Source organism: Lytechinus pictus, chromosome 5 (genome assembly GCF_037042905.1).
Source record: "Lytechinus pictus isolate F3 Inbred chromosome 5, Lp3.0, whole genome shotgun sequence".
NCBI lineage: Eukaryota > Metazoa > Echinodermata > Echinoidea > Temnopleuroida > Toxopneustidae > Lytechinus > Lytechinus pictus.
The window spans coordinates 45,971,803-45,987,264 of record NC_087249.1 but is presented as its reverse complement, the minus strand read 5'-3'; the positions used below and the strand labels follow the sequence as shown (position 1 = coordinate 45,987,264).

At 37.1% G+C, this 15,462-nt stretch overlaps 1 protein-coding gene across 1 annotated transcript in view; it reads right to left on the bottom strand.

The window, feature by feature from the left end:
- LOC129261351 (gamma-aminobutyric acid type B receptor subunit 1-like) overlaps positions 1–15,462 on the bottom strand; it is a 54,216-nt gene that overhangs the window by 22,041 nt on the left and 16,713 nt on the right. The window contains exons 4-6 of the mRNA XM_064099525.1: positions 15,348–15,413; positions 13,955–14,026; positions 13,160–13,279 (exon numbers count right to left, since the gene is read on the bottom strand). Of these exons, the coding sequence (XP_063955595.1) occupies positions 13,160–13,279; positions 13,955–14,026; positions 15,348–15,413 (258 nt within the window). The remainder of the gene's footprint in view (positions 1–13,159; positions 13,280–13,954; positions 14,027–15,347; positions 15,414–15,462) is intronic.

The window sequence follows — 15,462 nt, the reverse complement described above, 5'->3', positions numbered from 1 at the left end:
AGTGACTTGAAATTTTGGCTGGTGCCCCCCCCCCCAATGCCGTGACCCACGGTACGCCACTGATGAGAGGTGTTCTTGATAGACAGCGACTGCGGTTCGAAGTGATTTTAAAAAGGAAATATCTGTATCCATCAGAGTGACACGTGAATGAAATCAGGGAACGTTAATGACGGAAATGTAACATCTCAGGTGCTTTATTTACCAATTTTACACGTCTAATTGCAAATTAATCATTATCATGCTATCACATGGGAGGCTCCTTATTGGAGAAATTAGATACGCTCCATACGTTTCAAAATGAGAAGTGCAAAATGAAGTACTCCAGCCTGTTTGGGATAAATTACCTTTGCGCTTCCTGCTTGCGCACGTCTCCAACGCGGGGCCTGTCTACATTGTCACGTGTCACAATCACGTGTCATTCATACGTCACGGTATGGAAACAATGTTAGGATGCGGCTGTCACTATTGAGCAGCCGTTAGTGCATCTTGAAATGTGACGGCCGCATCTGGGTAGCTGATTTGAGACGTAACAATTTCATGCAATCAGCTAATTACAAATTATGTTCGCACGATGATATGTTCTCGGACCTTTCGCTCAGGCCTAACTGCGTTCCAGTCATCAACTTACAGCTAAGTTATAGTTCTGGTATCGATACTATCTAATTTCGATACGAAAAAATGGTAGGAAGCAAATCTAAAGCTTTTTATCATACGCCAGAATGCTTATTTAGATCAACAAAGTTTAATTGAAGTAATTTAGGTCTGCTAGGAATTACATTCATTTCATTACCAAGTGTTTTTCCTGGTGAAGCTGACACAGGAAACAACATGTGGGTCCACACTATCAACGGATGTGTCTTTTTTGTATTTTTCAGATCTCCTGTTGTTCAATACTCTGTAAATATACGTTTCCCTGAGAAATCCTTTAGTAGATATCATTCATTTATATATTTTTGTTTTTCATGGGCGTTTTCAGTGGGGAAGAAAAGGTAATATTCCTATAGTAAGATATCACATCAAAAAATAGTTTAAAAACTGAAGAAAAAAAATTGGACAGAATAGGGGTCCAATATTGATATTTTGGTTGTGTGTATTTATCAGTACGTACGATCATCTAAAAAAATCACTCGAAAAGAAAGTAGCTGGAATGAGCTTTGTTTTATGGGGTCGAAAAGGACAGATTTTTGTATAGGTATGTAAGTAGGCGTATTTCATTATCAAAATTGGAAAATACAATTTATAAAAAAAAAAAAGATTTTTAACATCATATGCCCCTTGCTTGTTGATCCAAATTCCTCTCTCTGTCTCGCTCTGTTCATTTACAAATTGGAAACAAAATCTGAAACTCTGAAAACAGGCACAAATATTTTCACCTCTCTCTTTCTTTTCTTCACGTCAGGCCATAAATTTATTACTAATAATAATAATAATGTTACCCAGGGTAGCCACTTTAGTGAGGAAACTCCTCTACCAGCGGACCCTGCATAGCATAATATGCTATCATTACCCTTCTCCAATCTAATGCAAAGCGCCTAGCAAGAAGACAGAAGGTCCCATTTTTATAAGTCTTTGGTACGACTCGGCCGAGGATCGAACCCACGACCTCCCGTTTATGAGGCGGACGCTCTATCACTGAGCCACCATGCCCGGTCAACTCAAATCATTGATATAAGAGTTGCAATATGTATATATATATATATTTTTTTTTTTTTTTTTTTTACTCTTATAATATATACACAACAAAAAAAGGAAGTCCCCCCTTAAACAAACATCAATAATTTCCGAACCAATGCGAGTTTTTAATATATTTTTACATGAGCGTGTAGGTAATTTTCTAAGCTACCCCTTGAGTAAATGTTATGGACGTATTTTTCGCCATGCTTCAGTGAGCACCGTCAGAAGACAAAAATGTCACTTTTCAAAAGTCACAAGCCAAATATCATGACTTTGATTCCATTTTATTGGAACTAATTCCACATTCTTATCATGAAAAATAGTCAGAAGGCTTGTAAAAGGTACTTTCTAAAAGACGATACAACTTTTTTGGCTAAATTTCACAGTTGAATAAACACAAGTCCAAATTTGCTATAATTGGATTTTTACACATTTCTATCCATAAAAATGAAAGAATATGATGACAGTTATTTTAGGGAAGAGTTTCTTCAACAATATTCATCGTTTCACGGTTCAATGAACATTTATTGAAAACAAAAAATACGATTTTCAAATATCATAGGCAAGTATTGTTTCATTTTGGTAACTGAAAATGATCTTTTCTCAGCTTTTTCGTTATGTTTATGACCAATTAACATGCTTCAATGATTCAAAGGCGTTTATGTAAACATTCACGCTTGAATAAACATGTGGAATGTGATTAGCTCTTTTATACGTTATTTGAAAAAATGCAATTCTTAACTATGGATATCTGTCACAAACCTCCTTGCATAGTTCATTTTATTTGATTTTTATGAAAATCCCGATGTTTAATGCATCAGTGAGCACACAATATTCGAAAATTATGCAAATTAGAGGAAAGTTCAAGGCCTTGGCACCACATTGTGCCGTATCGAATGGTTATTTTGGTGTGCGCGCCTTTTGGATAATGTTACTCTGAAGCCATGTGCGAAGTTTCATGAAATAACTGTTGGCAGAAGTAACAAAAACCGTCCATGAAACAAACCCTCATTTCATATTTGTTAAAATTTTGACTTCCTCTCTCATAGACTTGTGTATATTATGGGTGCATATGTTTAAGAATAAGTAACCTCTTATTCAATATGGTGGAACTTTTTTTCAAGGCTGTCTTTAGCAATGTCATTTGGCAGTTATGTTTATCAACCTATGGGCAGAATTCTGAGCAAAAATGAAATCGATTTGTTTATTTATGGATGAGTGAGCACGCATCAAAGTGGGAAAATTGGTATTGTCAATGTCACAGACTCATTTTAAAGGGTAATTGGGGGCAAAATCGGTTTCAAATGTGACTTTAATTGCTGTTGTTTTTATCATCCATCAATTCTATCACTACACACTTTCCGAACTTTAAACATTTTCATGGTTGAGCGAGCACATTCGAAAACTTAGAAATGAATACTCTTTATACTGCATAAATGTATTATTTTCCTTACAATTTCTCATGATCAGTCTAATTTATGGACAAATCAGTGGTGGATCCATAATTTTAATATGGGGGAGGGGCCTATAATGGGGGGAGCCACCAACATTTTCAAATGTTAACATGATCTAACAAGTTGTCGAGGATACTTCCATAAGCCCCTATGATGATACGTCACAATACAGGGGCCGCGGAACGGTTTTCAAAGGGGGGGGGGCTGAGCCAAAAGTGTGTGGGGGGCTGACCATGCAAAAAAATCATAAACGTATGGTAATTTTTACATTTTAGTAAATGCTTTTGGAAAAAATGGGGGGCTGAAGCCTCCCCCCGCTTCAGCGGCCCGGGCCCCGACAATACATTGTGCTCACTCAACCATGAACATACGATAACAAAATTGTGTGTGGAGTGGCTAAATGATGGATAGTAAAACAGCATAACACCAAAAAATTCACCTAAAATCAACTTTTGCCCAACTTTGTATTTGCACGATCTGAAAAACGACTCTTGTGACTTTTAAAAATGGTCATTTTTAATTCAATCTTTAATTACTCATGCATGGCTCAACCGATCAATATCATTTTTCTCCATGAGTTGCTTTATGAGTGTAAGAAACCACATACGAAAAATCATATCTCAAAATAATTCTGTTCAAAAGTTACAGCAATATGATTTAGGGGGGACTTACTTTTTTTGTTGTGTATATATATATATATAAAATCTTAGTCAACATGGTCAATGTTGATGCGAAAACGTTATTTTCTACTCTTCCATGCAGAATCAACGCTGCTTTGTTATATCCGTCACCGCCATCATTTCCATATTGTATCCATTAATACAGGCCTTCGTGATACAGAGACCTGGGAAATATATTACCGAAGAAGAATATTCAAAGAGGAACCAGGTTGTCCTACTCATGATTGAAGTGTTTCATAAATTATGTGATTTATTATACGGCAGTATAATTCTAATCTTGGGCTAAGATCCTTAATTTATATGCACAATTATCGTACAGGTTATCCATCTAACTTTTCCCAAAGCCATACCAAGGTCAGTTTACGATTGATCGTATTCTTAAATATATACGAGGAAAATGATTCAAATATTAAGTTTGCCAAGTTTTAACACCCCCCCCCCACGTTGCCTTAATTCTCTGTCTGACTTTCTTTCTTTCTTTTTTGTTCTTTCTTTCTACAAAGCTTAGCCACGATCCTGCCATCGCTTTGTCATTTTAAAAAGTGTATGGCAGAAAAAAATATTTAAGGAATTCAAAAAAAATTGTGATGTTGAAAATAACAAAAGAACTATTTCATTTTTTATGTAATGTTCTGTGGAAAGCTACATGTTTCAACATTCATTTCATTTTCAACTTCCCATCCATTTCATCTCTCCCGGTTGGCGTTTCACAGAGACTTAATAACATATTTATAGTATCAGCCAATCAAATCAACAGTAGCTTTCAACTGTTATTGCAAATTTGTTATTAAAACATGTTTTATGAAACGGCCCCTGGAGTTTGAGTCAAGTTTCTTACCAAATTCCTTGCTAACTCTTTGTACATCTGAGTAGGTGATCTACCGGCAAAATAGCGCGTCATCCTTAATTACGAATGCTTTATCAGTTTATTTTAACCCGCTCTCTGAGTCGCGTGATCTTTTGAAGGAATGGAAATAGGCCAAACTAAGCATTGCTAATTACTTCGCCGCTCTCCAAAATACCAAATCGGGTTTCATTCTTAAATTCTACATAGAGTATATGCCTGCAGTGATACAATCTAGCGAAAAGTTAAACGGAAAGAGCTAACAAAAGTAAACCCGGTCCCCGGCAATCAGAGATCCATTTCTTGAGGTTTTATAGTTGAATCGCGGCGCCGAGAGGAACAGCGGCACTGCCGTTTCTCTCAAACATCAACTTTCGAAAACCTCTCGTTTATCCTTTCTCACGTCGTCATGGCAACGAAGCAGGCATCAGATGGGGGTATTGGGACATATTGGAGACATTTTTAATGAAAAAAAGATTAAATGTTCGAAATTCGCGTTTACAAAACTAGCGCGGATAGTTGAAACTGCTCGTTTTGAAACGATATTTTGAAAATTATATACCCTCCTGCTGCTCACTGTTTTTATAATTAAAGCCCCTGTCTTAACCTACTTGTCGTTTGAGTCTACACTGTACGTGCATCAGATATGCATGCTATTAAAAGAGTGTCAACTGTGCTCCCCCCCCCCCCCTGGATCTGTTTATTTGTACCATGTATCTAGGGGGGAGTGATCAAGCCAGGGCTCTCCAAAACGGTGTCACGCGGAAACACGTCAATTCCTTGTCGCACGGAAGAGCACGTCTTGATCCCGTGGCTCTCGGTGGTGTCTTTCTGTAACGATTACCTTGCCCTTAATAAGGAGGGATGGTGATAATAGAAGGAACAAGTGCAGATCAAGGGAGGATGGAAAGTGAAGAAACAAAGGAAGGACAGACTTGTCGAAGTGGCGGTAGTAAGGACTGCACCTACATCAGGAAAGAACATTCTTCGTTTGATATTCATTTTGACAAAAAAATATATTGATACAAAGTGCATGGGGATAATCTGAGAGAAGAGATGACAAAATGTACTGCAGAGGAAGATGATAAAACAAGAAATGCAAGAAATTTGAAGGCATCTTTGCGTTTCGAATAGCGCATTTCCACCAATGCACTAATCCACCGGTGTTAAGTAAATTGGAAGCTATCAGATTAAGGATGAATTTTAAGAAGAATTAAACAGGAAAGTGAACTAAAGGTGATAAAAGGTTAGAAGTGGAAATTGCGTTCTGTACACTGGCGTCGTACGGGTCTATGATTTTATATTTGGATAATAGATGAATTTCGCTGACAAAAGACTAAGTTGAATAATCTTAATTCGCGTAAGTGTGTATATACGTTTATGCGTGAGAGGGAAAGAGAAAAACTTTCTAATGGCCTGCGTATAGTAGATGGGTCAATATATGGTTTGACCCGGAACAAATTGCAACAAATGATTTTTCAACTGTATTTGTACTATTTGACCTCAGGAATAACATACTAAGAATCTACCAAAATCCGCATACGGGAAAGTGGTTATTTTCAAGATGGCGTCCAAGATGGCCGCCATTTACTAAAAATGGATATAACTCACTCATTATCCACCCTAGAATCCTATTTTGGTTCATATTCCATGGTCCAATGGGTAAAAGAATTTATTTATACAAGTTAGAGTGAATATTAGCACTCCAGGGTACCAGGAAAATCCAAGATGGCGCCCAAAATGGCTGCCGTAATCTAAAAAACATACAATTCATCTATTACTTACTTAAGTGGCTTTAATTTGGTTTCCATTCGATTGTTTTAATGATGATGTAGTACGTCAGGACAAGTTACAAGGACAGCCAGTGGTCTGGTGTGTCCAAAAATACAAGATGGCTTCCAAAAATTGAGTTTTAAATGGCTATTAATAATTAAAATGGACATAGCTCATATCAAATCCACCTGAGAGATATGATTTTGGTGTCTAGTCCATGGTTTCAATGGTCAAATAATACATTGGGACAAGTTACATGGACATTCAGTGGTCCGGTATGTTCCAAAATCCAAGATGGCTTCCAAAAATGGAGTAAAAAATGCTGTTGCTGCTTAAAAAACCCCAACAAAGTTTGTTCAATATCCGGGAATATGATTTTTTGTGCCTATACCATGGTTAAATGGGTCAAATAATAAATTGGGATAAATTACAAGGACGATTGGTGGTCAAGTATGTCCAAAAGTCCACGGTGGCTTAAAAAATAGTATCAATTAGCCGCGATGGTATTTAAAAATGGACATACTTCATGTTTTATTCGTCAAGGGCATATGATTTTTTTGCCTATATCATGGTTTCAAAAGGCAGAAAATTAGTTACAAGGACAGTCAGTGGTCCAGTATGTCGAAAATATAAGAAAGTTTCCAAAAATCAGAATAAAAAATGACTGCTGTTACTTTAAAAATGGACATAGTTCATTTAAAATCCACCTAGGGGATATGATTTCGGTGTCCACACTATGGTTTCATGGATAAAATAATACGTTTGGACTGGTTACATTGATATGCAGTTGTCCAGTTCGCCTAAAACACAAGAGGGTTTTTAAAAAAGAAATCTAAAACGATTCATATCATTCAATAGTGGTCAGAGTTCTACAATATTCATCTGCAAGAAATAATGTTGGTGTCCAAATTGTGGTATGAAGGGTCAAAAAATACATTCGGACAAGTAACAAGGATGGTTAGTACTCCATTTTGTCAAAGAATCCATGATGGAATCTAAAATTTCATCAAAATGGGTGCTGTTACCAACTCATGAAACAATATGATAATTTGTCCCCATGCATTAAAGTGTAGGCACCAAGATTATTTCTAACAGGTAGATATTTTATGTAACAGTAGTCACTTTAGAACCCATTTTTAAGCCAACTTGGATTTTAAGGCAAAATGGATAGCTGCATATCATGGTAACCAGTCCCGAAGTATTGTTTGGCCCTTGAAACCCTAGTGTAGACACCAAAATAATATCCTCAAGGTGTATTTATAATGTTCTCTATCCACTTTTAAGTAACAGCAGTCATTTAAGACCCCCATTCCTAAAGCCATCTTTGATTTTTGGACATACCTGACACCTGACTGTCCTTTCAACTTAACCCAATGTATTGCTTGACCCTGTAAACTCTAGTATAGACAGCAAAATCATATCTCCAAGGTGTATTTATAATAAACTATGCATACTTTTAAGTAGCAACAGACAATTTACACCCCATTTTTTTTAAAGTAATCTTGAATTTTTTTAACATACAGACAACTGACTGGTCTTGTATCTTACCCTAGTGTATTACTTGACCCTTTTAAACCATGCTTTTAACACATCAGACATTTTTTACTCCATTTTTGGAAGCCATCTTGTAATTTTGGACATACTAGACCACTGACTGCTATTGTCTTGTCCTAATATATAATTTGACCCTTGAAACCATAGTTTAGACACCGAAATCATATCTCACAGGCGGATTTAAAATGAGCTATGCCACTTTTATGTATCAACAGCCATTTTAGAATCAAGTTTTGGAAGCCATATTGGATTTTTGGTCATACCAGACCACTGACTGGCCTTAAAACCTGTCCTAATGTACTAATTTGGCCTTTAAACCAGTGGTTTAGACACCAACATCGCATCTCCCATGCTGATATGAAATAAGCTATGTCCGCTTTAAGTAGCAGCAGTCAATTTAAAATCAATTTTTGGAAGCCAACTTAGATTTTTTTTACCGACCAGGCCACTGACTGTCCTTATAACTTGTCCTAATGTATTAATTGATCCTTGAAACTAGTGGTTTAGACACCAAAATTACATTTCCAGGCCGATATGAAAGGAGCTTTGTCCGCTTTAAGTATCAGCAGCATATTTTAAGACCAATTTTTGGACGCCATCTTCGATTTTTGGACATACCAGACCATTGACTGTCCTTGTAACTTATCCTAATATATTATTTGACCCTTGAAACCAGTGGTTTAGACATCAAAATCACATATCCCAGGCCAAAATGAAATGAGTTTTGTCCGCTTTAAGTATTAGCAGCCATTTCAGAATCATTTTTTAGAATCCATCAAGGATTTTTGCACAAACCAGACAACTGACTTTCCTTGTAACTTGTCCCAATGTATTATTTGACCCATTTAACCATGGTATAGACACAAAAATCATACTTCTGAACATTGAGCAAGCTATGTTGTTTTTTTAAGGAGCAACAGCAATTTTCGACTCCATTTTTGGAAGCCATCTTGGATTTTTTAACATACTGGACCACTGACTATCCTTGTAACTTGTCCCAATGTCTTATTTGACCATTGAAATCATGGTCTAGACACCAAAATCATTATGTCCCAGGCGGATATGAAATGAACTATGTCCATTTTAATTATCAACAGTCATTTTAAACTCCATTTTTGGAAGCCATCTTGGATTTTTGGACACACCAGACCACTGGCTGTCCTTGTAACTTGTTTCAATGTACCCTTTCACCCTTAAAACCATTGAATAAAAACAAATTTAGATGAATTGTGGATTTTCAGCCTACGGCAGCCATTTTGTGCGCCATCTTGGATTTGCATGGTACACTGGAGGACTTATAATGCATTCTAGCCTAAATTAATGTTTGTACCCCCAGACCATGGAATATGAACCCAGATAGGATTCTAGGGTGGATAATGTGTCAGTTGTAACCATTTTCAGTGAATGGCGGCCATCTTGGACGCCATCTTGAAAATAACCACTTTCCCGGATGCGGATTTTGGAAGATCTTTAGTATGTTATTCCTGAGATCAAATAGTACAAAATACCGTTGAAAAATCATTTGTTGCAATTTGTTCCGGGTAAGGCTATTTTTGGTCGTATATTGACCCGTCTATAGGGACAGTTTCTTACACTTTACCCACCAACCGGGGACGTCCCGGGTTAAGATAACCATGCCGCTATATTCCTCATCTCATTTCAAAGCGTTTCCATACAGTAAAATCACTTCTTTTCTTCTTCTTTAATTCCGTTCGGCAAATTAATCTCATATGTCATGTGTTTCGGACAGTAGGAAGCGTCCCCGGTTAGCGCACTTCGATGACGCCAATGAGCCCCGCTAGTGGATTGAATACACATTCTGAGTGTATGAAACCCCAAACAGACGTCCCCATTTTGACGATAAATAAGCGAATCGCCGATTGTCAAATTACAAGACCTAGTGTGTGCGTGAGTGTGTTCATGTGGGTGTTACATGATTTTCGCTTTAAGAATTTTAATTGGGTAATTAGGAATATACGAAGTACGAGAGTAAGAGTGAGTATTTTTATTTTGTTTATTTCTCTTTTTTCATAAAAAAAATATTTTAAAAATCATTTAATTCAAGATCACGTGAAAATCATTCATACTGAAGCACTGTGTGAACTATTTAAAGAAGCAGTGATATTAAATATTGTTGTTCTTTGGGGGTTTAAATTCAAAGTTAGGGTATGTGCCACTGTGAATGTACCGTGTTCCCCCTCCTTCATTCGTTCATTTAAATCGTTATCCCACCACCCATAATCCTCCATGATTTATCAAGTCTATTCATCACGCCCGCGTTTGTTTGTATCTTATTCTTTCGTGACATCCAGTCTAGCCCATGAATCTCATTTGATGGCAACCGTTTGCTGAATTCGATAAAATGTTGAGATTTCGGGATTGTTTCGACCGCGGTGCTCAGAAGATGGCGAATAAAGTTTCACGCTCCGACAGTGATCATAAATCTCTTTAAATTTCTTTCTTCTTTTTCTACATCTCCATTCTCCTCAATGTGAACAAGTGGCGTCCTAAAGCAATTGCTGTTGTTAATCTGGTACCGATACCCTCCCGCTATCCTCGACTCTCCCTCACTGTATTCGACCTACATGATTAGCCCAATAAATCTGAAGAGGGGTATTCGGCTATCTACGTCACGACTTGATGTGAGTCTTACGCTAATTCGGACGGGGAACCAAAATCTATAGCATTTCATGAATGCACGATAAATGGCGTTCCCCATTCAGACCGACAAGGGATATATTATTCCTGATATAAGGAAAATCAACGTGTTTGGCAATGACTAGTGGGTTGTGAAAATATATTTAGCTTAAGCCAGCTTCCATATCGACTCATCTATCCATGTCAGCTCGAATAAGGTTTCTTGGGGATCGATGCGGTAGAAAGATGGATGACGAGAGAGGGGAACGAATGTGAAATTAACATTAGAGAAAGGAAGGGAGAGTTAAAACAGGAGAGATATCACAAGAGAGAAAGACATGAAGAAAAAAAGGGGGCGATGAAGAAAGACAAAACCAGGGCGAAATTGCACAATACAACTACGGGACATAAAAGGATAATAGATATTGGCAGATAGAAGGTGAGAAAGAGGGAGAGTGTGAGAGAGGGAGAGTGTGAGAGAGGGGAAAAGGGGGCGGGGGAGATCAGTTAAAGGTGATTTACAACGCGTAAGGTTATTCGTGACCTTACGTACGGCTGATCTATTACAAGCCGATTTGCCACTGTTAAATAAAATTCTTCGCATGAATGTCATGCTAAACATTTAGCTCACTGCTTGGTATTTAGTCAAGGAAGAAGTGATTCGTAAATGATACAACAAGGCCATGAAACATATCGGGATAGAACATGTAGAGTGAAGGAACACATTAAGTGGCTAATAAACTAAATAATTATTTCACAAAGATATTACATAAAAGAACTGAATAAATGATAATAATATAGGATTTATATGGCGCACGTATCGACCTTGTTAGGTGCTCAAGGCGCTCCTATCATTACATTACCCAGGCTAAGCTAGCCTAAAGTACATTCCTGTTCATAGAGCTTTTTGATGAATTACTTCATGCCGGTACCCACTTATCTCATCTGGGTTGAGCGCAGCACAATGTGGGTAAATTTCTTGCTGAAGGAAAACACGCCGTGACGGGGAATCAAACCCACGTCCCTCAGATTGAAAGACGAGAGTCTTGACCACTAGACCACGACGCCCCACGCATGCGCCATAATTGATCGAGGCGCAAAGCAAATGAATCATTTTACTGTCCATACTCAAAATAACCATGCTCTTAAAGATGACATCTGACGTCAGGATTCAATTAAGAAATAATAACAATTTTATAGTGAGCTGTGAAGGTGGGATCAATGATGGTTGTAACGCTGAAGAATTGACCAAGCCATCAAATATTATAATTTCTAGCTTGCTTTAATTTACTTTTTATCATGCTTACAAAGAAAGACTTTAATATACCATAGCCCTAGACGGAGGATTTGATTGATATGTGGCTATTAAACATTGGGTCGTAAATGGATCCTCTGAAATATCGGATTGCTTCAAGGGATTGGCACTTAACTTTGCGGTATCCAAAAGGTGTGCAGCTCAACAAATCATGCAGATGCCTGCACCTTTTCACTTTAAGATCTTCTTCAGCTCAACAATTTTCCCTCGTGTTATGATGGATACAGTCCATGCGGCGAAATTGGTGCCGTTCTTTGCGTCGTCACGGTACGAATTGCTCCTGAAGTTGTAGAGTCCAACGTCGTAAAACAGCCGCGACAAGACATATATATTTTGTGAAAAGCAACCTTCCATCGAATTTTCCATGTTTATATCTAAGTTTCTATCTTTACTTAGTTTATCGCCTCATAGGACTAACCGAATGCTGGTGAAATGTATTTCATAAAACAGAGTAGACTGTAACAGTTACTGTAAGTTCCATCACCTCAGATATACACTCTACCAAATATTTGGTAGAAAGAGAACAAACATGCTTGCTGTGTAAATTTGTTTCCCCATTCGGGCGAAGTGCGAATTTAAAAAGGTTAATTTCAACGCAACATTGCGTCAAATTGACAAAGTATTTGGTATCATTTTACCCAGCAAACATACATATTGGGTGAACTTTATTTTAGAGCGTAAGTGAAAATTCTTCCGATCTTAGAAACCATACATCAGTTATTGATTCGCGATTAAGTGGAACAAAATACAGTGCGATAGTCGAGTATCATAAACAGAAGAAGGCAGTCTACAAGCACAGAAGCTGATTGAACCTTTGACGAAGAAATTGGTCTTCACACAAGACAGGCACATATTAAACTTGTGGTTTCAATTCATTGCTAAAAGTCATCGTAGGCAGCGTTTTCAGACGCCTAAACTTGAGTGAAGGGGCTGCACAGCAGACTACAAGGAAGCTGTGGCACACAATACGATATTATACAAGACAGAGGGCGCCAAAACTATCAACACACTCGCATAACCTAGTTGAGGTGCCGTGGCCGAGTGGTCTAAGGCGCCTAGCTAAACATGGAAAGTCCGGGGTTCGATACCCGGCCGCGGCACCTATGCCCGTGAGAAAGGCATTTAATCTACAATGCTCTTTTATCCTGCTTTCAAATAAATGGAAATGCTATATGCATTATTGGAAACTAGATGTGCACTGTTAAAAAAAAAAAAAATACCTACTCACCATTTTTGAGATAGTTTCGTTGTTGCTGTCCCCTAAGACATCGAAAGTAACGGCGATGTACCCCTCCACTGCTGCTGAGATTTCTTCCATGGTGCAGTCCGTTGTTTCGTCATCCATTTTCTATCAAAGGAAAATATTTTGCATTAATCATTCTAAGCCTTTAACAGAATATGGTAAATATTACGCACGCTTTGAGTTGTGTTCTTTTCTTTTCAAAGTCAACACTTTTATTATTCAAGTGAGAGGTGTTTCTACAGCACTAATCTAGATTCGTCTTAAAATCATCACGAATTTTGAAGCAATATTATCTCAAGCAATCTGATTGTACTTTTAAATCAGTGAATCACATTCGTTTTCCTTTTTTCTTTCTGAGGCTACCATCACCTACGAAAACAAATTTTGATTTGAACATTGGCAAAGGGAACACCACACGCTCAAAAGTCTCTTTGTTGCTATGTAGATACTACAGTTGAATTCCTTGCTATTGTAAATGAAATTTTAAGTACGATTGTCCACGAATTGAAATCAATTTTAGCATTACTCCGAAGAAAAGGCATTCTTTTACCCAATATTTTGATATTACTATTCTCATATCTACCTCAACCACAAAAACTTGTCATGTTCATATATTCATAATACATGCAAAATACGATTGGTTCCAAAAGCGGGTCGTACATCAGATGTGATGTGTACGCTGTCCTAAAGGAATAAATTTAACCCATTGTGTACAGGCACCTGTACAAACTCATGGGAATGAAATAATTCAGTAGTCAACATATTATAATCAATACTTACCCACCACTCGTGTTCATAGTGTCCCCATATAAGCCAGACGTAATTTAAGCCGTATAATTTAGCTTTATAAGCCTAAAAGAAAACATACAAAAATATTGTTATTCCTTTAGTTTATTATTCAATTCATAAGAATTTGTGGTTATGATGTGTTGTTTTTTTCAACTCAGTATTCGTTAGCAGTGGTAGTCACGTGGTGGAGGGAGGTCTGTGTTTTCGTCTGAGTTCCATTTTTATAAATAACGTCAGATTATGGAAACTTTGCCTTACGATCTTAATAACTATCATGAATAAAAATATTCTGATCGGATGATGATGATAATAATAATACTAATAATAACGCGGTTCTTGTATAGCGCATATCACATTATGTCATACACAGTAAAAATGCTGTTTAAGATTTTATACAACGCTGTTTACTATATGAACCTTACAGTATTTGTTTAACCGTTTAAACAATCATGTTTAATTTATTGAAGATTAGATATTGAACATTAAACTTTGTTGATAAGATTTAAATACTTGTTTAAACTGTTTAAATAATTACTGTAAGGTTCATATAGTAAACAGCGTTGTTTAATTTTTTACTGTGTAACGTCCCTATGCGCTTCCAAAGGACTTGGATATTATTGCCCTGGCTTAAGCACCGCGGCCTTTTGCAGCGCGGTGGCATTTCAAGGAATAAATTCCTGCCAGGTACCCATCCATCTCACCTGGGTTGAGTGCAGCACAGTGTGGATGAATTTCTTGCTGAAGGAAATTACGCCATGGCTGGGATTCGAACCCACGACCCTGTTTCAAAGTCAGAAGAATAATCCACTGGGCCAAAACGCTCCACATGATTTACAATGTAACCGGAATGGCAGAGTCACCATAATGTTAGGTTTTAATAAAAAAAAACCTAGTTTCTCGTCTAATCTACTTAATCATGTCATGATTGAAATAGCTTTAAAATGTTATTTGTATTAACGATACAAATGTATGATAAAAAAAATATTATAAGCAATAAAAAATATTTGACAACGTATGTCAACCAAACCAAGGTCTACATAAAAAAAATAGGTTAATGTAATAAGATTTGCATTATCCTTTTTTTCGCTGTGGGTCACTTTCACTTCACACAGAAGTATGGATGGGACTACACGCTAATGTCTTGACTGAACATTTTAACTTTGTCATTTTTCATTTTCTTTTCATTTATAAAAAAAAATCGGGACAGGGATTAATATCAAACTATTCATATTCTGAAGAAAAAAAATATTGACAGTATGACTTTTTTTTACTGTTGCATACATCATGAAAGAACCCCATAACTCAATGTTATTGATTTAATCTTTCCCCACATCTTAAACTCTCATTAATCATGATTCCACTGTGATTCGATGTTTCTCCTTACCTCACAAAAAACTTGAATGGCCTCTTTCTGATAAAAATTTCCGATGATGACGCGCACATCCTTGTCCTGAAAGAAAGTTAGACAGACCAGATTATTCGACTCAATAAGATAATTC